The sequence below is a fragment of the Pseudorca crassidens genome, chromosome 2 (genome assembly GCF_039906515.1).
Source record: "Pseudorca crassidens isolate mPseCra1 chromosome 2, mPseCra1.hap1, whole genome shotgun sequence".
Lineage (NCBI taxonomy): Eukaryota > Metazoa > Chordata > Mammalia > Artiodactyla > Delphinidae > Pseudorca > Pseudorca crassidens.
Genome location: NC_090297.1, coordinates 45,093,605 through 45,119,535, shown reverse-complemented (window position 1 = coordinate 45,119,535; position 25,931 = coordinate 45,093,605). Strand labels below are relative to the sequence as shown.

Below are 25,931 nucleotides of genomic sequence, written 5' to 3'. Positions count from 1 at the left end.
AGTGGGTGTTTGGTAAATGTTGGGGAATGAGAAACCCAGATGAGGAAATACATATGTTTTTACTAAAATATATAACAGAAAATTTGAATGAAAGGGGAAAATATACCATATTATATGATGGAAAGACCAGTACAGAGATGTCAATATAGAAATTAATTTGTAGATTTAATGTAATTACAATAAAAAATCTTAGTAGGCTGCTTTTATTAGAATACATCCAAATAGCTTTAGACTTATTTTAGAAAAACAAATGAGTAATAGCATAAAATACTCTTATGTATTATGAGGTATAACTAGCCTTATATGCTATTGGAACATATTATAAAGCAACTAAAATTATATGGACTGGCACCAAAACAACAGATGGATAGATCTGTGGAATAAAAAGTGAAGCTCAGGGGACTTCCCTGGTGGTGCAGTGATTAAGAATCCACCTGCCAATGCAGGGGACACAGGTTCAAGCCCTGGTCCAGGAAGATCCCACATGCTGCAGAGCAACCAAGCCCGTGCACCACAACTACTGAGCCGATGTGCCACAACTACTGAAGCCTGCACGCCTAGAGCCCATGCTCTACCAACAAGAGAAGCCACCGCAATGAGAAGCCTGCGCACTGCAACAAAGAGCAGTCCCTGATTGCCACAACTAGAGAAAGCCCGTGCGCAGCAACGAAGACCCAACGCGGCCATAATTAATTAATTAAGCTCAGGAACAAACCCTATTGTATATAAAAATTAATATATAATAAAAGAGGCATCAATGAACAAAAGGAAATGGAAAAGAATTCAATCTTGGGAAAATGGTCAAAACATTTAGAAAATTTCTCAGATCACACCAACTGCATAGCTCAACACTTGCTTGATTTATTTACTCCTCACATGTCGACTGAAGGCCTACTCTTTGTACTAGGTACGCTAGGTACTAGTCATGCAGGGCTGAACAAGAAACTCTCCCTGCTTTAAAGGTTCTGTGAAGAGCACCCTGGAAGTAACTTTGAAGGGAAGACAAGATTCTTTAACTTCTCTCTCTATCCCATTATCTCCCAGGAATTTTTATCTAGTCTTTCTACTGACCAGGGAAAGAAGTACATCAATACTCATCACAAGGAGGAAGGTGAAGGGGAGGAATGCAGAGCCCTCATTAGAAATATCTCAAGGTGCTTCCTAGTTAGCGATGCTTAGTGAGGTGCTTCTGAAACACATGCCACTTAAAGCTGAAGTCACTACTCAACACCTTCCTTTTCTGGCTGGAGTTCTCCATATCCTTGAGATTATTCACGCAGAAAACAATATTTTGTGCTGCTGGTCACTGTTGTGGATGGTAAAAACACAAAGGTAAATGAGACACTGCAGGACCTCAAAGACCTAAATTCAGGGCATTTTAATACTTTTACAGAGCACCTACTTAATGCCTGGTGCTGATACAGACATGAATGAGACACAGTCCCTGGAACTTAACCTACACTCGCCCTGCCAAAGTGTGCAAAGAAGATTTATGTATAAAAATATTCATTACAGTACTGTGTACAGCAGCAAAAAGTTAAAAACAACCTACAAGCTCACCATTAAGGGTCCAATCTGTTAAATGAATTATAGTCCATTCAAACAATGAATACTTGGCAGCCATTAAAGACTGCAATAGCGGGCTTCCCTGGTGGCGCAGTGGTTGAGAGTCCGCCTGCCGCTGCAGGGTACACGGGTTTGTGCCCTGGTCCGGGAAGATCCCACATGCCACAGAGCGGCTGGGCCCATGAACCATGGCTGCTGAGCCTGCGCGTCCGGAGCCTCTGCTCCGCAACGGGAGAGGCCACAGCGGTGAGAGGCCCGCATACCGCAAAAAAAAAAAAAAATACAGGAAAAAAAGACTGCAATAGCTCTATGTGTAGTAACATGGAAAGATGATTACTTTACTCAGGTTCTCAGAAGAGCATGCACAGTATAAGCCAATATTTATTTTTAAAATTACATTTGTGTGTGTGTGTGTGTGTGTGTGTGTATATATATATATATATATATATAAACAAACACATATATTTGTTTATACACAGAGAAAAAGAGTCTAAAAGAATTTATAATGAAATTATTAACAAGGGTCTCCTCTGAGCAGTGGGACTGTATGTATCTATGCAGTTCAGCTCACAATCTCATGGGCTGGCTCAACCTGTAAGCAATCCTAACAGCACGGGATATGCTACACTAGAAGTGCATTCAGGTTTCTTTGGAATAGAGATCCTTCCCTTCATGTGTTCCCCACCTTATCCTTTTCTCTCCCCAAGACAGGCACCGTTGATCCACCTTTATATACAAGAAATGAAGATGCACAAGTCCCACAGAGAGTCCTTCTTCTTGTCAAATCCAATGGACCTTTTCCATCGTGACATTACTTGATACCTCTGTGGCATCTGTCACTGCTGCCTTTTTCCTTCTGAAATATTCTCTTCCATTGCTTTTTGAGATATCACCTGTTACTGATTCTCCTCTTCCTTCTCCATCTCTTCTGCTGGCTGTACATGCCTTGCCCAACCTTTAATTACCTGTGAACCCCAGCTGGGACATTGTCCTTGGCCTCTTGTCTTCTTTCTTCACCTGTTTTCCCTGAGTAATCTTACCCACTCCTGTGGTCCAACTACCATCTGCAAGCAGATGACTCCCAAATACATATCTCTAGCCTAAAGGCTCTCACTGAGCACAATACCCAAATATCCAGTCCCCTACTGGACATCTCTACCTGCTTATTTTGCAAGCACCTCTAGCTCAACATTTCTAAAATGGAAAATGGAACTCATTATTATCCCCCTCAGTCCCTCCTCCTGTATTTCTTGTCACACATGGCACTAGCATTCACCCGTTATTTTAGGCTCCTTAACATTTTTTTTTTAAGATTTTTTTTTTTGATGTGGACCATTTTTAAAGTCTTTATTGACTTTGTTACAATATTGCTTCTGTTTCATGTTTTGGTTTTTTGGCCCCAAGTCATGTGGGATCTTAGCCCCCCCACCAGGGATCAAAGAGGTGGGGGAGCTAATGCACCCCCTGCATTGGAAGACGAAGCCTTAACCACTGGACCACCAGGGAAGTCCCTAGGCTCCTTAACATTTCTTGCACCTTTTTCTTTTCCTCACGTCCCTCTTTATTCTCCCTGCTGCCCTGATTCAGGTCCTCATCACCTCTCCACAGGTCTACTGCAATGACTTAACTAATCAATCTTTGTCCCCAGAGTGGCCTTCTCCAATTCAACCTCTATATTAAAGTCAAATTAACCTTTTAAAAACACAATTTAATCACATCATTCCCTTACCAGAAGCCCTTCAATGGTTCTCTCCTCTGTCCTCAAGTTAATTTCTAAGTATAGATTCAAGCCCTCGATGACCTGGAACCTCTTTGGCCATACCTCTCACCATATCTCTCTCTTTCCTTCCTCTCCTCAGTCCCAGCCCTCCTACCCCTTTGGCCTCCAGGTGCTAAGTTCTAGCCATAGAAAGCAGTTTGCGTGTCCTTGATAGGGTCAGGCTGTCTGGCCTTCTTACATTTCTGTACTTAGCTCACACTGCTCCCTCTGCCTAGAAGGTTTAAATGCCCACTTTTCCCTCTAAACTCGATGTAAACATCTTGGGTGCAGAGCCCCATACCTTACTCCTTACTCCAAGATATATTCCCAGCTCCCAGCATAGTGCCTTACCACAAAACAATCAAGAAATGTTTGCTGAACTGAATCAAACAGTTATATTACAAAGAAAAAAAAGTTTACATTTGGCTTTCAAATTGGCTTTGTACTAACATTTGAATATGAATGCAGTGGATTGGGAAAATCACACAATTGCAAACAAAATAATGGAACTATACTGTAAAGAACTGAATGAAAAGTTTCTAATTCTTACCCATTGCTAAGAACCCTTCCTGCTTACTACTCCAGATTTTATCGGAATTATATCATTTAATTTTTTATAATTACACAATGAAGTAAACACTATTATATCTCTTTTTACAAAGAAGCTCAGCCGAGCAACTTGCCCAGGGCTTCATGGCTAGTGAGCATGGAAGCCAGGATCTGAGCACAGCAGCCTGACCCCAGAGCCTGCATACTTAATGCCCCAACACCCTGTCCTTCTCTGTTATTAGCGACTGGCACACAGAGAGTGTCCAATAAAGTTCTGTTAAGATAATGTTGTTCACCTTCTTGATATTCCTAAATCAGAAGAGCCAAAGGGCAGAAGTCTTCGACTCTCAGGCCAGGGCAAAGGAATCACTGCTCTTGGCCTGCAGGGGGCAGTACACCTCACAGATACTCCCACAGGAGCCCCACCTGGACTGGTCAGGAGGCTCTCCCAGCACCAGGGAAACCACCCCAAGAAGGGCAGGGGCTATGAGGAGACCTGGGGGATGCAAGCTTTGCAAGCAAGAGGGTGACAGAAGGAAGAGTAACAGCAGGGAAGGCACTGAGTCTGGGGCAGGAAAAGAGGAGAGAGGAGGCCTAGGGAACCCTCTTCTATAAAAAACAAGACAGAATGACAAACTTTAAATGAAAAAGGGAATTTCATGATAACAATAATGACAGTTAGCCACTGCACTGAATGCTTTACATTTAAGTCAATGAATTCTCAGAACAACCCTATGAGGTGCTATAATGATTCCCCGTTTAACAGGTAAAGAACTAAGGAACTAAGAGGTTAAGAAACTTGTGCAGGACATGGCAAGTAAGAAGCAGGGACAAGTTTCAAATGCAGGCAGTTTGGCTGCAGAGCTCAAGTATTAACCCTATACTGTTGCCTCCAGTGATCATACAGTCCTACCTCCTCCTGATCCAGATGGAAAAAATGAGGCTCCATGACCTTTCCCCAAGGTCACAAGTTGGTCAGTAGCTACATCGAGGAAGTTAATGATCTGCAAAAAGTCATTATTTGCTCCATGAAGTTTATGTTAAAGCAAGCAGTGCCATTGGCTGGTCTTATGATCTAGGTCAAGTCCCCTGGGTTTAAGAGTTCGGGGCTTCTGCATCTCAGCACATTAAGACAAATTCCCTGCAGGAAGCGGTCTTTTGCTCATTTAACAAACATTATCAAATACTTAGTAAGTACCAGGCCCTGTGCTAGACTTTGGGATAGAATGTTGAACAAGACACAGCCCTTTACTCAAGGAGCTCCAGGTAGGTCTAAGCACAGGAGAAGACACCTAAACAAAAACAGTGCACCAAAGTGTTACAGGTCCTAAGATAGTATTGAAGGGGGAAACCAAGGGCCAAAAGGACAGAGGAGTCAATTTGGCTGGCAAACGGGCCAGGGAATATCATGAAAGAGGCAATTCTCGTCCAGAGTCTTGACAAGCAGTAGACTGAATTAGAGCATAGAACCTGAAAGAGCACAGAGTAGTTGGAGGGCTGTGGTAGGCAAAATAATAGTCCCCAAAGACATCCATGCCCTAATCCTCAGAACCTCTGAATATGTTACCTTACATGGAAAAAGGGACTTTGCAGATGTGATTCAGGTTAAGGACCCAGAGATGGAGAGATGAGCCTGGATTACCTAGGAGAGCCCAATCTAATCACATGAGTCCTTAAAGGCAGAAGAGACAGAAGAGTGGGTCAGAGAGATGAGGTGTGAAAAGAATTCGACCCACCATTGCCAGCTCTGGAGATGGAGGAAGAGAATCACAAGCCACAGAATGCAGGTGGCTTCTAGAAACTGGAAAAGGCAAGGAAACAGATTCTCCCCTAGAGTCTCCAGAAAGGAATGTAGCCCTGCCAACACCTTGATTTTGGCTCACTGAGACCTGTACTGAACTTCTAACCTACAGAAATGTAAGATAATAAATCTGTGCTTTTTAAACCACTAATTTTCTGGCGATTTGTTATGGCACTATTCATAGATAATGAACACAGGAACTTATCAGCAGTTCAGGACTGCTGAATCTATGGGACAACTTAAGAACAGAAGGCCATTTGAAAGTTCCTTGCCACTAACTTATCCCATGAACTTGGGCAAGTCAAATCACATACCCATTCATTCACTCACTCACTAACTCATTTATTCATTCAACAAACATTTTTTGCTTCACCAAGACGATTATGTTTCATCTGGGTCTTAAAGGACAAGTAAGAGCTTGCCGTGGACAAAGGTGCATCTTTGGGTTTCAGGAGGTGGCATGACATGGCATAAGTCCACCTTAGCTTTGTCGCTTATTATTTGGTTTCCCGACCTGGGGCAAGTTACTTTAAACTCTCTAAGCCTCAGTGTTCTCATTTGTAAAATGAGGAAATCAGTGTTCTCATTTGTAAAATGAAGAAATAATAATATTTACCTTATAGAATTGTTATATGGATCAAATGAAGTCGTAGATGTGAAAGCACTTTGTAAGTACAAGGTTTTTTGTTGTTAATCAATTATAAATGAAAATCAGATCAATATGATGGACTTAAAACTTCTCCCAGAATATTTATACCTACAGTATTGCAGAAGTGGGGCATGCCTGCCTACCAGGTTGAGTGCAAGGTCTAACTCCACTGCCTCATCAGCCATTTACTTAATATCCCCGCCCACTGGTTTCCTTTATAATAAAGGTATTCAGACACAGAGGCCCCATTAGGTGCTAGATCCAAAGGCTTTTGCCCAGCTGGCCCTCAACTTCCCAGACCACTTGAGAACAGTGAGGTTACTCACTTCCCCTGCCTCTCAAAACACTCTCCTTGGGCTTCCCTGGTGGTGCAGTGGTTGAGGGCCAGCCTGCCGATGCAGGGGGCACGGGTTCGTGCCCCGGTCCGGGAAGATCCCACATGCCACGGAGCGGCTCGGCCCGTGAGCCATGGCCGCTGAGCTTGCGCGTCCAGAGCCTGTGCTCCGCAACGGGAGAGGCCACGGCAGTGAGAGGCCCGCGTACCGCAAAAAAAAAAAAAAAAAACTAACCACTCTCCTCCTTAGCCCGCGTGTCACTGCACAGCCCCGGTTCTCTTCCTCTCTCTAATTACACTCTTGCCTCTTCACCGGCTCCTCTTCCTCTTCCCATTTCCCTGCCACGGATATTCTCCCCAGCTCAATCCTTCAGCCCTTTAATCTTTTCTTTTACTCAGAGAATTCATCCACTTAAGTGATTTTAAGCAAATGCTTCCAGGCAAATGTCTTCCAAATACTTATTTTTAGTCTAGTCTCTCATCTGAGCTTCAGTCCTACATCTCCAACTGCCTGCTGGACATTTGCACCTAAAGAATTTATGTCAGAGCAAACACTGACTAAAATGAAAATACTAGGAGAAAACTCCCATTTGAAGTACACAAGAAAAGGCACTAAATTCTGATTTAAAAGAGGTGAGCTTGAGCAGATGGCAGAACCCATAGAGATGGTCCAGTAAAATTAAGGCACATATGGCTGGGATTCAGGGCACAATGGCAGTCTGCTAACCAAGAAAGAACACTGCCCCAAGAGACCTGGATTCTCATTACATCTCTGGTGCTAACTCACTATATGGCCCTGGATAAGTCACTTCATCTCTCTGAGTCTGAATTTCCTTGTTTATAAACTGAGGTAGCTAAATGGATTTAAACGTTTATGACATTGACATTTATAAAGTTCAGAAACAGAAAACAAAAACTATAAGATCTCAACAGTAAATGGACAAAGAACACAAACAATTCACAAAAAAAGGACAAAGTGCCAATAAACAAACAGAAAACAATCCATTCTATACAGCAAATGAAAACAAGATGCTATTTTTACCCAGTAAATTAGTAAGATTTTAAGAAAACTGTAGCAATGTAAATTGGAACAGTATTTCTAAAAATCTAAGATTCAGAAATGGATCAGGACAGGAGATGCATACCCAGGAGTTTTCTGAATTAAGGCCTCAGTTAAGCTGGAGAAGTGGACGGCTTCTGGCTAAGTGCTCTAAAGCAGCAGCCAAAGACTGAGGTCTGAGCTTTCTGGAAAAGTACCTCCTGTGAGAGGACGGGGACAAAGACGGAAGAAACAGAGAAAGGCGAGAAACAGGAATAAAGAAAGCTAGAAAGCGCCATGGAGAAAATCTTGTTTGACCCTGTCATTTTCAATTTGATGAACATATCCTGAGCATCTGTTATATGCCACACTAATGCTTGAAATGCATTGGTGAATAAAATATATTGCATGGTCTTGCTGGCATAGAGTTACTGTACAGTAAACAAAAAATAACTCAGTAAATAATTAAATAAGTAATTACAAACTCAGATAAGGGCTTGAAGGAACTAAACATTCAAAAAATAGTTAAAGAACTGGCAACAAGTTCAGTATCATTCATATTGACAGAAAAGAGAGTAATCAATGGTCTCAAGTTCACAGTTCTGGGAAGATGAGAACTGAGATAAGACTACTGGATTTGGATAGAATGAAATCTCTTGTGTCCTTAGAGAGAAGAAGAGTGTTTGTGGGAGAAGCCAGCATGGAAATAATTTAATGAAGGAGGGGAAGGGGCAGAAATGGGAGTTGTGATTATTAATCATATTTAAAGGAATTTGGCTATAAAAGGAAGAAGTGAAACGAGGTATCTGGAAAAGATGGCAGACAATTAAAGGAGAAGATTTAAGTGTATCCGAAGGTAGAAAGAGAGAGCCAGTAAAGGGGGTATGGGTGACAACAAAATGAGAGGCATCATGGCATCCTCATCTCCACAGTCAATCCTTACCAAGTCTGGTCCATTCTCCCTGATAAGGTCTCCCTACGAACCTGTCACTCAACAGGTTAGGTTCTTTCCTATTTTAAAAATTAGAACTTTCTTCAATTCCACATTCCTTTCTGATATTGCCACCTCTCTCTTTCCTTTCAATACCAAACTTCTTGAAAGAGTTGTCTGTTTTCACAGTTCATTTCCTTACCTCCTTCTCACTCCTCAAGCTTCTGCCCTTAACCTTGCTTTTGAAACTGTCCTTACCAAAATCATTAATGACCTTACTTTGTAAAATCCAACGTGCAATTTTTAGAATTCGCTTCTTTGGCCCTTTGACAACGATGGACACTGCTGACGAATCCCCTCTCAGAAGCCCTCCTTCCCATTCCATGACAGCGTTCTCTCCCATTTCCCTGCTCACACCTTCTCCATTTCCTGTGAGCCTCATATATTGACGTGCTTCAGGATTTGGGACTTGGCTCTTTGCTTTTCCAAAATACTCTCCCCAGGCAACTGCCTCAGTTTCTAACTATATGCTGATGATGACTCTCAAGTATATATTTACTGTCCCTCCTTAGCTTTAGCCTTGTACATCCAACATTCTGTTGGACATTTCCTCTTGGATGTCCCACAATAGTGGGACACTAAAGAAACTGCCCAGAATTTTTTGAGAGACAAGGAGACATATGAGCTAAGGGGCATGGAAAATAAAAGATCTAACAAATTTCTAATTGTAGAATGCCAGCACAAATAAATAGAGAGAATAAAGGAGACGTGCTTTTGAAGAGATAATGGTTGTAAAACTTCTACAAATGAACATAAATCTGCAGGTCCAGGAAGTAGAATATATCTAGGTTAAATTAAAAGAAATACATGCTGTGATAGCCTGTCTACAAGATAGCCCCCAATGATCCTCACCTCTTTGTATTCATAACCCCTGTGTAGTTGTCTCCCAACTGTACCCAGGCTGGTCTGTGTGATCAACAGAATATAATAGAAGTGATGGTATGTTACTTCTAAGATTAGATGATAAAAGACACTATGGTTTCCATCTTGGTTATTCTCTCTCGGATCACTTATTCTGGGGAAAGTCAGCCACCATGTCATGAGCAGCCCTATGGGGAGACCCAGGTGATGAGAAACTGAGGCCTCCTACCAGCAAACCCATAAGTGAGGAGTTAGGAGCAGATCTTCAAGCCCTGGTCAAGCTTTCAGATGACTACAGTCCCAGCCAACAGTTTGACTATAACCTCTTAAGAGACCATGAGCCAGAAGCAACCAGATAAGCAGCTCCTTGATTCCTGACCCTCAGAAAACCTGTGTGAGATAACAGACACTTAAGCTGCTAAATTTGGGCATAATTTTTACACAGGGACAGGTAACTAATACGCATGCTAAGACCAAACAGTTTTGAATGGCTTACAAAGAGTCTTCTCCATCTGGTCCAGACTCTGTCTCCAGCTTATTACATTTCAAGTACACAAAACTTCTTTTAGTTTTTGCAGTGTACCGTGTTCTCTCCCACCTCCAGCCCTCTGTACAGCTCACGTGATATACCCAGGCCTGACACATTCTTTAACATCTTTTCTACTCCCAACACATATACTCCTTGGGCTAACTTCTCCTCATCATCAGAGCACTCATTGCATTGTACGATAAAGTCTTGTTAAATTGCCTGTCCTTCCATTAGACTGCAGGCTCCAAAAAGGTGGGACAGTATCTGTCTCCTTCATCATTATGCCAGCATAGTTCCTAGCACAAAGAAGGTACTCAGTAAATATTTGTCCCTTACAGCCCACAGGATAGGGACAGGCAGGAGGCTAAAGGTGGAAGAATGTAAACATTCTCAGGCAATGATCCAAATGAATCTTCAGGCTAGCAACTGACCAAGGAACCCGTATATTCCATACAACCTCAGGTTATGGAAAGGCCTGGGATAGGGTCAAGACTCAAAAGTTGGATGGTTTCCAGCTCCTCTTAAGTTATACGCCCTTGTTGTGGTTTCATTATGATTCTTGAATTGGAATCTCTGAACATCAGACACACCCTTTCTTGAAAGCATATTCACAATGGTACTCAAAGGACAAATAGAAATGATTTTTTAAAAATTGTCATCTGTTCTGTATTTGTAGGACAATTCCAGACTATTATGTTGATATTTAAGATCTGATTGTAAGTGGTATTTGTGGTGTGCCTAAATATGAACATATACATACACATATGTACATGTATACATGTCATAAAATATTAACCACTAGTACCCTCTACTGGTGGAAATACCTTATCTGCTCATATGAATGGTCTTATTGCCCTCTAGTGACCACAACCTATAAAGAGAAAATCTAGCAGCAGATGGGAGACTCTCCTTGGCTATAATGATAGGGTTTTATGTTCTTTAAGCATCTAATTTTCTCAGATTCTGGTTTATATTACAGGGGTGCAACTCTCAAGACTCTTGGGGGAACCTCTGGGGAATTTCACACAGCTCTTGCCAGCTGTTAGCGCCAGTCTGAAGCTGCTTTCTCTCCTGCTTCTCATGAACAAGAGGTCAAGGGGAGGCAGAGAAGGCAATGGCTGCACTGGTGAGGGCAAGAACAGCAGCTGTGAACGACTACCCTGGACCCCCTGGGGACTTGGGAGCAGCTTGAGGAACACATGTTGGCCCTCCCTCGCATATTATTCACAGTTGTGTACTGTACTAAAATGGTAATTCAACGTAGTTCCTGACTTACCTCTTAAAATATCTCCAATGCTGTAATAAATGATGTAGCAGCAAATGTTGCTATTATTTTGTTTTTACAAACCATGCTTTGGAAGTTATTTCTACTCAAGACGGAAAAGCCAAGATTTAAGTGAAATGTCGCCTCTTCTATGGAGCCTTTTCTGAATTCCCCAGATGTAAGACTACTCTGTCCTCTGTGCCAGCATATACCTTGTACAGATCAGAATGGTACCATGGACAGTATTTATATGCTTTTATTTTTAACCTATATTATTTTATTACTCCCATTTGTCAACCTGCTTGTTTCTCCACCAAACCCTAAGTTCCTTGAGGTCACAAATCATGTCTTCTTCATTTTTGCACACCCAAGCATCAAGCACACTCAAAATGTTATCCACAGATCACGCTAGTTACAAGTTCATGCAGTAAGTACAGAAACTGAAGCAAGCATTTAAAACTTTGACAAAGTACTTCTACTTTGTTCTACAAAGTACTTCTACTTCTACTTCTATAAAAATTGTTATAATTTTTTTAAAAAGTAGGGCTTACATTTTGTATATTTTAATTTCATTTTTCTGGTAATTTTTATTATATTTTAAAAGTATTAGTCTGTAACCAATGGAGAATTTTTTAAACAATGATCTCTTACCACAGATAGTTTGAGAAGCACTGATATGATAGATAATGTCTGAGGGAGGGAGGAAAGGAGAAAGAAGGAGATAAAATATAAGCACTTATAAAATTCGGAAGGAACATACCTATCCTTGTTGATTTTAACACTTCCTTGGAGGGTATTTTCTTCTTTAATTCTCGTAAGGCTTCAACTAGATTCTCTTTGGTTTGATCAGGAAGCTCCAACATAGTTTTCCATCTTTTTATGTCTTCTATAACCACAACTCTCTGAGAAAAAGAAAAGTCATTTGGAAAATGGAACATTTTCATTAGAAAGACATCTGCCTTCACCTGAGCTAATGGGGCTCCTATTGACATATGAATTATTGATTATGACCTGAACCAAAGCACAATATATGTGATGGCCCCAAATGATGGGTAATTGCTTAAAAGCAGCTCCTGCTTACTGCAAACCAGGAAGAGGGTTACATCTATTAGGAAAAGTGCAAGTTTTAATCTTACCATGTCAGACACCACTGGGCACTTAGCACTGAGAGGCAGTAAGGAGGGGAAGAAAAGAAAAACGATGCTGAGGTGAATCAACCTTATAGCTCACTTAAGTATCTTAATTCATAGGCAAGGACAGAGAGCAGAGAAGTCATAAAGACATATTTATTTCAACAATAAAAAGCACACTTCAACAGCTCCCTACCTCCTAGATGGTAAAACTCAAACCTTCTCGTTTGAAGAATTTTTTAAAACTTTAAACACATAAAAAGGTAGAGAATAACTCACTATTTATAATGAAAAAAAGTTAACATTTTGTCGTTACACATAAAATAATAAAACACTGTAAAGTTCAAGTCTCCTTACACCCTTCGCCCTTCATTCCCTTCCTTCCGTTTCTAGAAGAAACCACTATCTTAAAGTTGACACGAATCTTACCATTAAGTGTAAAATATTAACAATTAAGGAATCTGGGTGAAAGGGATGAGGAAGGTCTTTGTACTGTGTTGCAACTTTTCTGTAGTTTTGAAATTATTTCAACTAAGATTTTTTTTTTTAAGTAAACAGGGAGACAAAAAAATAAAGTCGCTTTTATAATTGCACACAAAAAATTTTTTTCTTGCTTTTATCAATATTACCCTGGGGAGGTGGGCCCAGGTAGGGACTGGGAAGGGGCACAGGGGCCTCTGATAAATGTCCTGTTTCTCGATCTGGATACTGGCGACACAGGTGTGTTCTCTCTGTGAAAATCTGTTAAGACGTACATATTTGTCTACTTTTCTACATGCATGTAATAGTTCAATAAAAAGCAACCCAAAAAGTCTCAACTCCCTCCCTGGCTGGGGTCTAGCCTAGCTGCCCGTGGTGGGAGAAGGGGATGTCTGGGGACTTCTCTATTTCCCCACCTCTGCTTCTCCTCCTCCCCCATCTGCTTGTTTGCTTTGGTCTTTGGCCCTTCCAGGTTCGAAACTGGGAAAAAAAAGCAGCAGTAAGGGAAAGCAGAAGCCTTATTTTTGGTTGTGATGCTACGCTCATCAGGTTTCAGTGCTCTCTAGACTTGGCAGATATTCATGAGACGTTATTGTGGTTCCGTGGAGAGCTCCCATGGTTGAGATCTCACCTGCAGTTCCCACAACACTAGCAAGGCCTCTTCCAGCCAGCGGCTTACAGGTCCACCCTAAGTCTCCAGTTTCTGGCAACTGCTTCACCCACTCTCTCTGTAGGGGTCCCACTACCCTTCCAAGGATCCTTGTGAACTGAGCTCCTTTAATTCAACTCCAGGCCAGTTAGCATTTTCTCCACTATGCCCACATCTTTGCCCTGAAAAACTCTGTGCATAACAGCTTTCCCACAGCAGCCACTTCTCCTTCTTGTGGCATCAGTTGCCACCCTGTTTTTAGACTTTCCCAGGCACAGGTCTGGTCTCTGTGTCCACCAACTCCAGGAACTGAGGTCACGTTCTCCAAGTGAAAATACCATAGCCCTCCCACTTTATCCAAAGGAATTCTATCTCCTCTCTTTCTTTACCTTCAACCTTCTTTTTTTTTTACCTTCAACTTTCTTTATTGCCTACGGTAGGTGATAGGTTCAGGATTCCAAAACTGGTCTTCATTATCTGCCTTCACAAGTTCTGTATAGATGGTCTAGAATAACATTTGGGAACACCATTTTATAGCTATTCCTTTGTTCTCAGCCTTTAGGAGCCCTAGCCAAAATTGAGACAGAGCCCTTTTTTATGATCTGTTACAATATAAAATAGTATTAGTGTTAAATGGTATGACAAATAAATCGATGAAGCCAGGTAAGGGATATTTTCAGTAGGAAGAAGGTGTAAATATAATATTCTGCAGCTTGCTTTTTTCACTCAGTATAATTTCTTGATTTATCCATACTGATACGTATAAACCCAGTTGATCTATTTTAATAGTATTGACTATTATTCCATTATTTTTATATACAATGTCTTAGAATTTTAAAATCTAGTCCCTTAATGGATATTTAGGGACTTTTTCCCCCCTCACATTTTCCCTATTATAAACATTGCTTCAATGAACTCCTGCCTATTATACACTCATATGTCTTCCATCCTTTACTTTCAACTTTTTTCTGGGTCATTATGCTTTAATAGCCTACGGCTGCTTTACTTTGCTCCTCCTCCCCTATCCAATCTGAGAGTTTCTATCTTTTAATAGGCATGTTTAATCCATTTGCATTTATTATGATTACTGATACACTGGACATACTTTCTCTTTGCTTTTTTCTTCTTTTCTTATCTTTTATTTAACAGCCTGAGTTTTCTTTAATCTTGTTTTTTCTTTTATGGCTTGGAAGTTATACATTCTATTTCTATCATTTTAGTGTTTGCCCTTACAAGTTTTAAGATACTCAATGAAATCTATACCAGTATCCTCCTCACAAGTCTCTACCTTCTGAAACGCTTATTAGAAATATACATGGTCTCTGCCTGTCCTTCAAGTCTCTTAACTTGTCATATTTCTATTTCTGTGGGATGCATTCTAAGTGATTTACTCAGATCTAGCTTTCAATTCAGCATTTCTCTCCACAGCTATGACTTACCTACTTTTAACCTGTTCAATGTGTTTCTTTGTCAACAAATATGCTTTTTCATTGGACAAATTGTTTTTTTCTCTAAATCTGCCTGTTTTCTTTTCATACTATCCTATTCTTATCATTTCTATTACTTTCATTATCCTGTGAACATTTTAAACATATTTAAGGTCTCTTTCAGACTGTTATCTCCGCTTCTTGGAGTAGAAATTCTATTATTTACATCTGCCTGCTCATCCTCCCTCCTGGTAATTTATTTTATTGTAGAGTTTTGTAATTTTTGACCATGAATTCATCTTTAATGGAGACTGTTTTCCACAGGAGTCCTGTGTACTCTAGGTTGTGAAGTGTCTTAACAGGGAAATCTCGCCTTTGCCTTTGCCAAGGCCTTTGGATTTCCCTGGTTCTGGGCCAGTTTTCATGTTAATTTTTCAGCTTTGCAGATAGCACGAAGTTAAAAATATATATACACACATAGTAATAAGTGTGAGGTTCTAATTTATCATGGTCAACTCTTTTTGAACTCAAACCCTGAGATGATACAATCTTCATGCTGATTCCTTGGACTGGTGGATGGAATTTTTCTAGTTCATTTTTCAAAAGCATAGTAGCCCTGTGTTGACTCCCAGCTTCATGTGGCCTGAAGCCTCATCTGCTGTCCCCATACTGGCCCTAAAACCCCAGCCCCTAAACTCTGTACCTGGTTTGCATGGAACTATATACAAGCATACCCTGTTTTATTGCACTTCACTTTATTGTACTTTGCAGATACTGCATTTTTTTTTTTTTAACAAATTGAAGGTTTGTGGCAACCCTGCAACGAGCAAGTCTACAGATGCTGTTTTTCCAACAGCATTTGCTCACTTTGTGTCTCTGTGTCACATTTTGGTAATTCCTGCAACATTTCAAACTTTTTCCATTATTATTATATTTGTTATGATCTGTGATCAGTGACCTTTGATGTTACTATTGTAATTGTTTTGGGGTGCCACAAACCATGCCCATACAAGACAGCAAACTTAACTGATAAATATTCTGACTGTTACACCAACCAGCCATTTCCCCATCTCTCTCCCTCTCCTTGGGCCTCCTTGTTCCCTGAGACACAACAATATTGAAATTAAGTCAATTAATAGCCCTACAATGGCCTCTAAATGTTTAAGTGAAAGGAAGAGAAACATGTCTCTCACTTTAAATCAAAAGCTAGAAATGATTAAGCTTAGTGAGGAAGGCATGTTGAAAGCCGAGACAGGCCAAAAGCTAGGCATCTTGCATCAAATAGTTAGCCAAGTCATAAATGCAAAGGAAAAGTTCCTGAAGGAAATTAAAAGTGCTACTCCAGTGAACACACAAATGATAAGAAAGTAAAACAGCCTTATTGCTTATATGAGAATGTTTTAGTGGTCTGCACAGATCAAACTAACTACATTCCCAGGGAGGGGGGGTGATGGTGTGATGAATTGGGAGATTGGGATTGACATATATACACTAATATGTATAAAATGGATAACTAATAAGAACCTATAAAAGATAAATAAAATAAAATTCAAAAAAAATAAAGAAGTATAATTGATAAGTTAAGAAAGGAGAGAAATCAGAATCATAAAAAAACAAAAAAACTAACTACAACATTCCCTTAAGCCAAAGCCTAATCTAGAGCAAGGCCCTAACTCTCTTCAATTCTATGAAGGCTGAGAGAGGTGAGGAAACTGCAGAAGAAAAGTTTAAAGCTAGCAGAGGTTGGTTCATAAGGTTTAGGGGAAGAAGCCGTCTCTATAACATACAAGTACAAGGAAGCAGCAAGTGCCTAAGTAAAAGCTGTAGCAAGTAATCCAGAAGATCCATCTAAGATAATCAATGAAGGTGGCTACACTAAACAACAGATTTTCAATGTAGACAAAACAGCCTCATATTGGAAGAAGATGACATCTCGGACTTGCATAGCTAGAGAGAAATCAATGCCTGGCTTCAAAGCTTCAAAGGACTGGCTGACGATCTTGTTAGGAGCTAATGCAGCTGGTGACTTGAAGTACAAGCCAATGCTCATTTGCCATTTTGAAAATCCTAGGGCCCTTAACAGTTATGTGAAATCTACTCTGACTGGGCTCTATAAATGTAACAACAAAGCCTAGATGACAGCAAATTTGTTTACAACATGATTTACTGAATATTTTAAGCCCCCTGTCGAGACCTATTACTTCGAAAAAAGATTCCTTTCGAAATATCACTGCTCATTGACAATACACCTGGTCACTCAAGAGCTCTGATGGAGATGTACAACGAGATTAATGTTGTTTTCATGCCTGTTAACACAACATCCATTCTGCTGCAAGGAGTAATTTTGACTCTCAAGTCCTAGAAACACATTTCTAGGATACACGTATCTAGAAATAGATTAGAAATACATTTCGTAAGGCTATAGCTGCCATAGATAGTTGAGTCCTCTGATGGAAAAGTAAATTGAAAATCTTCTGGAAAGAATTCACCGTTCTAGATGCAATTAAGAACATTCATGATTCACTAGAAGTCAAAATATCAACATTAACTGAAGTTTGTAATAAGCTAATTCCAAACCTCATGGATGACTTTGAGGGGTTCTAGACTTCAGTGGAGGAATTAACAGTAGATGTGGTGGAACGTGCAAGAGAACTAGAATTAGCAGTGGAGCCTAAGGATATGACTGAATTGCTGCAATCTCATGATTAAACTTTAATAGATAACGAGTTACTTCTTATGGATGAGCAGAGAAAGAGGTTTCTTGAGATGGAATCTACTGCTGGTGAAGATGCCGTGAAGATTGTTGAAATGACAATGAAGGATTACATAAACTTAGTTGATAAAGCAGCAGCAGGGTTTGGTAGGATTGACTTCAATTTTGAAAGAAGTTCTACTGTGAGTAAAATGCTATCAAACAGCACTGCATGCTACAGAGAAATCATTCATGAAAGGAGGGTCAATTGATGGCAAACTTCATTGTCGTATTTTAAGAAAATGTCACAGCCACCCCTACCTTCAGCAACCACCACCCTCATCAGTCAGCAGCCATCAACATCGAGGCAAGGCCTCCACCAGCAAAAAGATTCCAACTCGCTGAAGGCTCAGATGATAGTTAGCATTACTTAGCAATAATTATTTAGCAATTTTTAAATTAAGGTATGTACATTTTTTTAGACATAATGCTATTGTACACTTAACAGATTACAGTATAGCAGAAACGTAGCTTTTATATACATTGGGAACCAAAAAAAAAATCGCATAATTGCAGTGGCCTAGAACGGAACCCACAATATCTCCAAGGTATGCCTGTTATCTCCAGCTCTGGGTTTGGATTTCCTCTTTCTTCCTGGCACCTGAGTGTTTCTCTTTCTTCTTTTCAAGCTCAGTTCTGTATTGGAGACTTTTTTTCGTTTTTGGCTGCACCATGCGGCATGCAGGATCTTAGTTCCCCGACCAAGGATGGAACCCACGCCCTCTGTAGTGGAAGAGCAGACTCTTAACTGCTGGACTGCCAGGGAAGTCCCTGTACAGGAGACTTTTTATTGAGCATTTCTACATGGCTGGAATGAGGTTGGGGTTTTCATATCCGATCATTCCAGCATATGGAACTACAGAAGCCTAAGCTCTTTAGTATGGCATAAAAGGTCTTAACAAACATGACTTGGCTCCTGAAATCCTTTTCAGCCTCACCGTTGGCTCAACATACATCAAATTATTTGAAGCTGCCTAAACAACCACAGTATTTCACATCCTCTGCCTGGGATGCTCTTTCTCTGCCTGAACCACATGATAACACCTACTTATTTTGAAAGACTCTTCAAGAATCACCTCCTGTATGAAGCCTTACTTGCCTCTCTCCAACCGCATCTGACCAAACTCCCTTTTGAGTTTGTAATCTGCACAGGCTTCAATTGCCCCATCTGTACTTTCTGCAAATAGTTATCTACAAGGCTGTCTTCTCCATTAGACTATGAACAACTTGAGGGCCAGAACAATTTCTTACTTGTCTCTCTATCCCCAGTGTGCAGTAGATGTAATTGAACAAAGTTATATCTACCCTCAAGGACTAAGTACAGTACAGTCTTCAGATCTGAAATATTAGGGCAAAAATAGAAAAATATAGCAGCCCGTTCCAGAGAATTCCATATACATACAAAGAATGTTTCCCTATTTTTGTCCACATATGGGCCCCAAAATGGATACTGCAAGTTCTTATCTGAATTATTTAGAGGAAAAAGGGAAGTGGAAATAAAATATGAATGGGGAAGCTATAATGAGTAGTGGAATGGTTACTGCCAGAAAGAAAAGGTGCTCTCCAAAATACCATCTGGTCTTAACAGTTGTGGATAGCTGGAATATCAGGTTTGGTAAAACCAATTAAGGAAGATGCTTCGCTCATAAGCAATAAAATGGGCACCATTCCACTGGTGGGGGCAGGGGACAACATATTGGCTAGTCAATCCTACAAAGGGAGTATAAAGATTTATAAAGCATTCTTAAGTGCAGAACCTAAAATAATTAGCATCTTTTCAGAATCTTTGCATTTAAAAAAATCTCCTAGTGCAACCAACAGAAGAAATCACTTTCCCTTAGGAAGAAAGAAGAGATTAACCAAATTAACCTTTACTATTCAAATGTACACCACATGAGCTTATTGAGTGTCACTTTTATTGAATGTGATAAGGCTATGGCAAAATTACTTGTAATATGCTGATAACAGAAGTACAATGGTCCTAATATTCCAAGATTTTTATACCTCCTCTGCTGGCATTCAGAAACCTCCACTTTTCTTTAGTTCACAGACTGTGGAACCAGATTTTCTAGTTCAAATCCCAGTTCTGCCACTGAAAGCTTCATAACTTTGGACAAGCTACTTAATCTCTCTGTGCCTTAGATTCTTCATCTGTAAAATATAAATGATAAAACCATCCATTTCACAGAGCTATTATTAGAAGTTAAAGAGTTAATATATGTAAAGCACTTAGCACAATGCCTGGCCCACAGAAATGGGCTCAATAAATGTAAGCAGGAATCATTATTACTATCATCATCATCATCATTCTCAGCTCTAGTTTTACTACACAGCCTCTTTTTTTCCATACAAGAAAAGAGGGAACTATTTATTAGCTTTTATTGTGTGCCAGGCACAATGCTTAGCCCTTTCAATATGCATTTATTTATTTAGCCCTCATAACAACCCTGCAGGTTAAATATTATTTCTGATGTTACTGATGAGGAAATTGAGGCTTGAATATTCAGCAGATTCTTGTCATTAAAACATGATAGTGGTGTGTGAGAATAGTCACTTGGAAGAACGTGGACCTAGTTAACTCTCTAGAATTCATATTTAACTCAACTTGTTTTTAATTTGCCATTGTATACACAGGAAAGTAAGCATGTGTGCATGCATAAACGAAAGACAACAGCAAGTACCACTTACTGAATGGTTATATGTCGCTACTTCCCTCTACCTAGCCAAATCTTTCCATCTCTTTAAGGTGCTCTGACCACTAAAACAGATGCTGAGCTCTTTCCTCTCTTAACTCTTTTTTTGGTCTGCGTTGGGTGTTTGTTGCTGCATGTGGGCTTTCTCTAGTTGCAGCAAGTGGGGGCTACTCTTTATCGCGGTACGCAGGCTTCTCATTGCAGTGGCTTCTCTTGTTGCGGAGCACTGGCTCTAGGCACGCAGGCTTCAGCAGTTGCAGCACACAGGCTCGGGAGTTGTGGCTCGCGGGCCCTAGAGCGTGCAGGCTTCAGTAGTTGTGGTGCACGGGCTTAGTTGCTCCGCGGCATGTGGGATCTTCCCGGACCAGGGCTCGAACCCATGTCCCCTGTATTGGCAGGTGGGTTCTTTTTATTTTAAGGCTCATACTTTTATCTTAAATTTTTCTTATGTTCCCTAAAGTACCTAGCACAGTACTGAGCATAAAGTTGTTTCACAGTAACATTGGTGGAGTAGCTTACTATCCAGACCCAGCAAGGGCATCCCCAAATAATGATTATTGTTTATTCAAAAAAATTTTACATACAATGTAGCAGGCACTGTGTTAGGTCTTCAAGCAGAATCAGAACATAAGAGACTGCAGTCCCAGTCCTAACAGTTCATAATAGATTGGGGAAACTACAGGTAATCAGATAATTACAATACAGTAAGGTAAGTGCTACAACAGATATTTGAACCAAGTGCCAAGAGAGTATCGAAGAGGGAAAGATTAATTCCCCACAAAGGACCCAGGAAGCATTTCATCTTTCACTTATTTAACAAATATTTATTGACCACTTAGTATGTGCCAAGCACTGTGACAGGTCCAAGGATGGAGAGGTAAATGAAATGCCCAAGGTCCCTGTACTCATGAAACAATCTAAGATTCACTTGAGCGGGATGACAAATGGGTAGGAATTCACTCTGTAAAAGATGCAGGAAAGGGGACCAACATCAAGTCAAAGCCCTGGAGACATGAAAGAGAATAGCTTAGATAGAGAAGAGCAGGAAATGGGGTGTGGCTGGAATGCATTCCCGTGAACGGGGAGCTATAAGAGATGAGGTGAGATGGCACCTCAGACAGAACAATAGAAAGGGTCTCACATGCCATGCCAAGGCTTTTAGAGTTTAATTCATTTGGTCATTCAGCATGCCGCAGGGTGCAGCCAAAAACCAAAAACTAACCATTTCGTCATTCAGAAAAATGCACCATGGTCTTCTATATGCCAAGCCCCATGCCAGCTACTGGGGCCACAAAACCAATAAGACATAGTCTTTCAAGAAGCTGAGAGTGTAGCGGGACACAGGCATGTAAAGAAACACTTATTATATAGCACAAGTAAGTGCGATGGTAGAGGCATGTTAAGATATAGGGATGGCTTAGAGAAGGGAGAGATTAGATTGGCTCTGTATCTGGGGGACAGAGGGTGGTTAGGAAAGACCTTATAGCAGAGGAAACTCTTGACTAGGTCATGCGAACAAAGGATTTCATAAAGTAGCTGATAACAGCAAACACTTACATAGTATTTAGTATGTGCCAGGCTCTGTTCCAAGCACTTTACATACATCGACTCACTCAAACTTCATAACTACCTTATAAAATAGATATTATTATTAATCCCATTTTATAGATGAGGAAAGACACAGAGCGGTTAACTTGTCCAAGGTCACACAGGTAGTTTAAGTGGCAGAGCCAGGATTTTAGCACAGGTAGTTTGGCTCGAGTCTGTGTTCTTAATTACTATACTATATTGCCTCCAAGACAAGAGAAAAAAGCCGTTCAAGGCAGACAGGACAGCATAAGCAAAGGTACAGAGGTATGACAGAACACAACATCTTTGGGAAATTGTGAGTGGTTGACACTGCATGGAATGTAAATAAGAAGAGCAGCAGGGCAAGCAGGTACCAGGTCACAAGAGGGCCTTGGGTACCACGTAAAGAAATGTCTTTATCAAAAGGTAATTTGAAACCACTAAGGGAAGTGGTTTCCTCAGGCAGGGAGGTGACCTGAGTAGATTTTCTTTTTTTTTTTAAAGACTTATTTCTCTGGCGTAAGTGTGGAGGCTGGAATGACAGGGGATGCCAAGGGCACAGAGACAAGTTAACAGACCATGGCACTGGTCTAAATTCAACAAGATTTTTTTTTTAAATAAATTTACTTATTTATTTATTTTTGGCTGAGTTGGGTCTTTGTTGCTGCACAAGGGCTTCCTCTAGTTGAGGCAAGCGGGGGCTACTCTTGGTTGCGGTGCGTGGGCTGCTCATTGCTGTGGCTTCTCTTGTTGCAGAGCACAGGCTCTAAGTGTGCGGGCTTCAGTAGTTGTGGCCCGCAGGCTCTAGAGCGCAGGCTGAGTAGTTGTGGCGCACAGGCTTAGTTGCTCCGCGACATGCAGGACCTTCCCGGACCAGGGCTCGGACCCATGTCCCCTGCATTGGCAGGCGCATTCTTAACCACTGCGCCACCAGGGAAGCCCTCAACAAGATTTTGAATTTAAAGTGGGAGATGTTAAGGGCAAAAAGGATTTTTAGGAGACAGAATTGAAAACTAGATATAAGAGAGAAGAATTAAGGATCGTTTCTAAGTTTCTATTTCCAGTTTCTTGGTATATGGATATAAAATAAATACAGGAGAATAAAAAACAGGTTTGGAAGAAAAACTATTGCATTTAAAGAGAATGTTATTCCATATGCCTATTGTTTATTCTAATTCCATAATCTTCACTTGGCTCATTCTCATCATCACACACAGTTATTCTCAACTGGGGCCCACGTGGGGACACAAAGGGCAGAAGGGTCAGGTGAAGGTATATTAGAATCTGGGTATTTGTATGTGAGTGTACATGTAGTTCAATTACTACCATCCTCTTTTTCTTCCAGACAGTCTGATATCACAATCCTGCCCACCACCATCCCTCACTGAGAATCACTACTGTGTACAGTTATCCATGGATACCCTGACAAACAGTTGAAAACCTTGAATGTGTTCCAGGAAGTCACAAAACTGCAAAACTAGGAGAGATTTTAAAGACCATCTAGAGCTCAGTAGGTCTCAACCAAGGGGTACTTGTAAATATGTAGGGCATTTTTGGTCATCACAATGGGACATTGCTACTGACATTTACTGTCTGAGTGCCAGGGATGTTAAATTTTGTGCAACTCACAGGACAGTTCCAAATGATGAACAATTATCTTGCCTCAAAGGACAACAGTGTTCCTTTGAAGAAACACTGCTATAGGTCAAACACTACATTTTCTAGATGAGGACAAAGTGAGATCCCAGAGAAGGAAATGACTTACTAAAGATCACACAGCTGCACAGTAGGGCCTAGAACCCAGGGCTTTTGTTTATACTCCCCTTTACTGCTTTCTAATCTGGGTCTGGTAAGCCTGTGGCACATCTAGAAGAGAAATCCAACTGAGTATATCAGTCAAGTACTCAGGAGGCCACCTTGTTATCACAGTCCTTTGTACATTTTCTCTAGCCCCAGATCTCACTCTCACCTTCAGAGATCTAGTCTAGAGGTGCAAGTTTGGCAGTCAGCAGCATGGGAAGCCTTAAGATGAATAAGATCACCCTGGCCAAACACATAAAATGTGACAAAGCTCTGGGGAGCACAAACATTAGTAGTCTAGTTGAGAAAATAGGAAGCAATAAAGGGAACCGAAAAGAAAAAGTCAGTAATGTAGGAGGGGAGGTTCAAGAAGACAAAGGGAACTAATTACAAACGGTTTTTTGTTTGTTTTTAGTGAAGTAATAATTACCACTAATTGGGTATTTATATCCATTGATTCAGTGTTGGTTGTCTATCCTGTATCTATTCCTTGCTTCTTCCTTGCTAACAGAAATCAGACAGTTTGAGGTTGCAAAGAGTCTATTTTAACAGTCTCTCTTCCAATCTCAGCTGTCGCTGTAAAGGCCACGTGATACGGTTCTGGTCAATAGGATATGAGGGTATGGTATCATCACCCAATCTTACTGAGTTTGTACAGGGAACACAAAATCATATTTGGTACTTTAACATTCCATTTAATAGACAAGAAAATTTTGCAAAAGAAGAATAACTTAGGGGGCTTATCCTACCAGCTAGCAAAACATACCACAAAGCCAAAGTAATTAGAAGAGTGTAACATAGCGCAGGAATTGATAAACAGGGTATGACGGAAACAAACCTGGAGTGGTCAGGAACACTCTGGGGAGGACGCACAGAAATAGGTAATTCATAGGTCTTCCATAGTAGAATTCCTCCAGACCTCCTGCTATCACAGTCCTTTGCACATTTTCTCCACTCCCAGATCCCCTCTCACCTTCAGAGATTCAATCGTGGCCTGCTTGTAAATCTTTCCTCCAGGAGCTTTCTTCTGAGGACTATTCTGGATTCTGGGTGTTCGAAGGACGAATTTATCCATTGCTAGGGGACTCCAGCTACCTTCACGTGTTTGCACCGTGTTCTGCTCAAGAAAGAGGGCAGGTTCTAAAACGTCATCAAAGCTTCTGTGATGTGTGTTCCCTAAAGTGACACAATTGGGTTCTACACACTCTGGAAGCATTCCTGAATTATTAGGACTCTTGGGTGAAATTCACAGGAAGATTTCCTCCTGAAAAAGAAACATCTTCCTAAAAACTGAAAACTGTATACAATGATGGGTCTACTTCCTGAATTAGGAGGTGTCTAGCTTTCAGAAGTGCACACTGTAGAGGGGCTTCCAATACTGGGCCAGGCGTTGAACCTGGTGACTTCTAAAGCCTCTTCCAACTTAGGTTGGGTTGTGGCAGGGTTAGAGTTCCCCCGGGTTCAATGAAGCTGTCTTAATTACCGCACCATAGCCACAACCCCAAGGGTTCCCCTAGTAACCAATAACCAACAACCTCCTCCAGATCTCAGCATGGTCCTCTCAGCAACCAGTCATCTCCAGGAACTACTCCGTGGTTAAAGGACCCTAACCACGACTGTCCTGCTCTGATCCCAGAGCAAAGGGAACCACCACCTTCCTCTGCCCTCAGCACTCAGGAGCCCAGGAAGGGGAATCCTAACAACGATGTCATGTGAGATGAGACCCACCAGGAAAAGCAGCCCTGTCAGCAGCTGGGCCTCTCCAGAACGCACCCTCTGAGGGCCCAGGCCTAGACCTCGGGGGTCAGAACTAAACGACGCTTCCTTCCACTGCTGCAGTTTCTCGCTAGAGGCTCAGCCAGCCGGAAGAACACCGACGCCAGTCAGGAGGGTGGAGGAGGTGGGTGTGAACCAAACCACATTCCCCAGAACACACCGCGAAGGGGCGGGCTCGGGCGCACCAGGGCGGCTGTAGTTCTCCGAGACCCACTTTCCCAACCCACCGTGCGCTTCCCGCCTATGGAGAACCACATGCCCCAGCGTGCCTCGCGAAGCTAAGGAGTCGCTTCGCTCTAGTACTCGCGATGTT

General features: G+C 41.2%; 1 protein-coding gene across 4 annotated transcripts in view; it reads right to left on the bottom strand.

The window, feature by feature from the left end:
- Positions 1 to 25,931, bottom strand: part of TCEANC2 (transcription elongation factor A N-terminal and central domain containing 2) — a 38,709-nt gene that overhangs the window by 12,185 nt on the left and 593 nt on the right. The window contains exons 1-3 of one of the 4 annotated variants that reach the window (XM_067726244.1): positions 25,571 to 25,750; positions 24,816 to 24,959; positions 12,103 to 12,244 (exon numbers count right to left, since the gene is read on the bottom strand). In XM_067726244.1, the coding sequence (XP_067582345.1) occupies positions 12,103 to 12,244; positions 24,816 to 24,917 (244 nt within the window). In that variant the 5' untranslated portion in view covers positions 24,918 to 24,959; positions 25,571 to 25,750. Of the gene's footprint in view, positions 1 to 12,102; positions 12,245 to 19,784; positions 19,932 to 24,680; positions 24,960 to 25,570; positions 25,751 to 25,931 lie in introns of those variants that run through there. The other 3 variants (XM_067726246.1, XM_067726247.1, XM_067726245.1) reach the window with 3 other exon arrangements.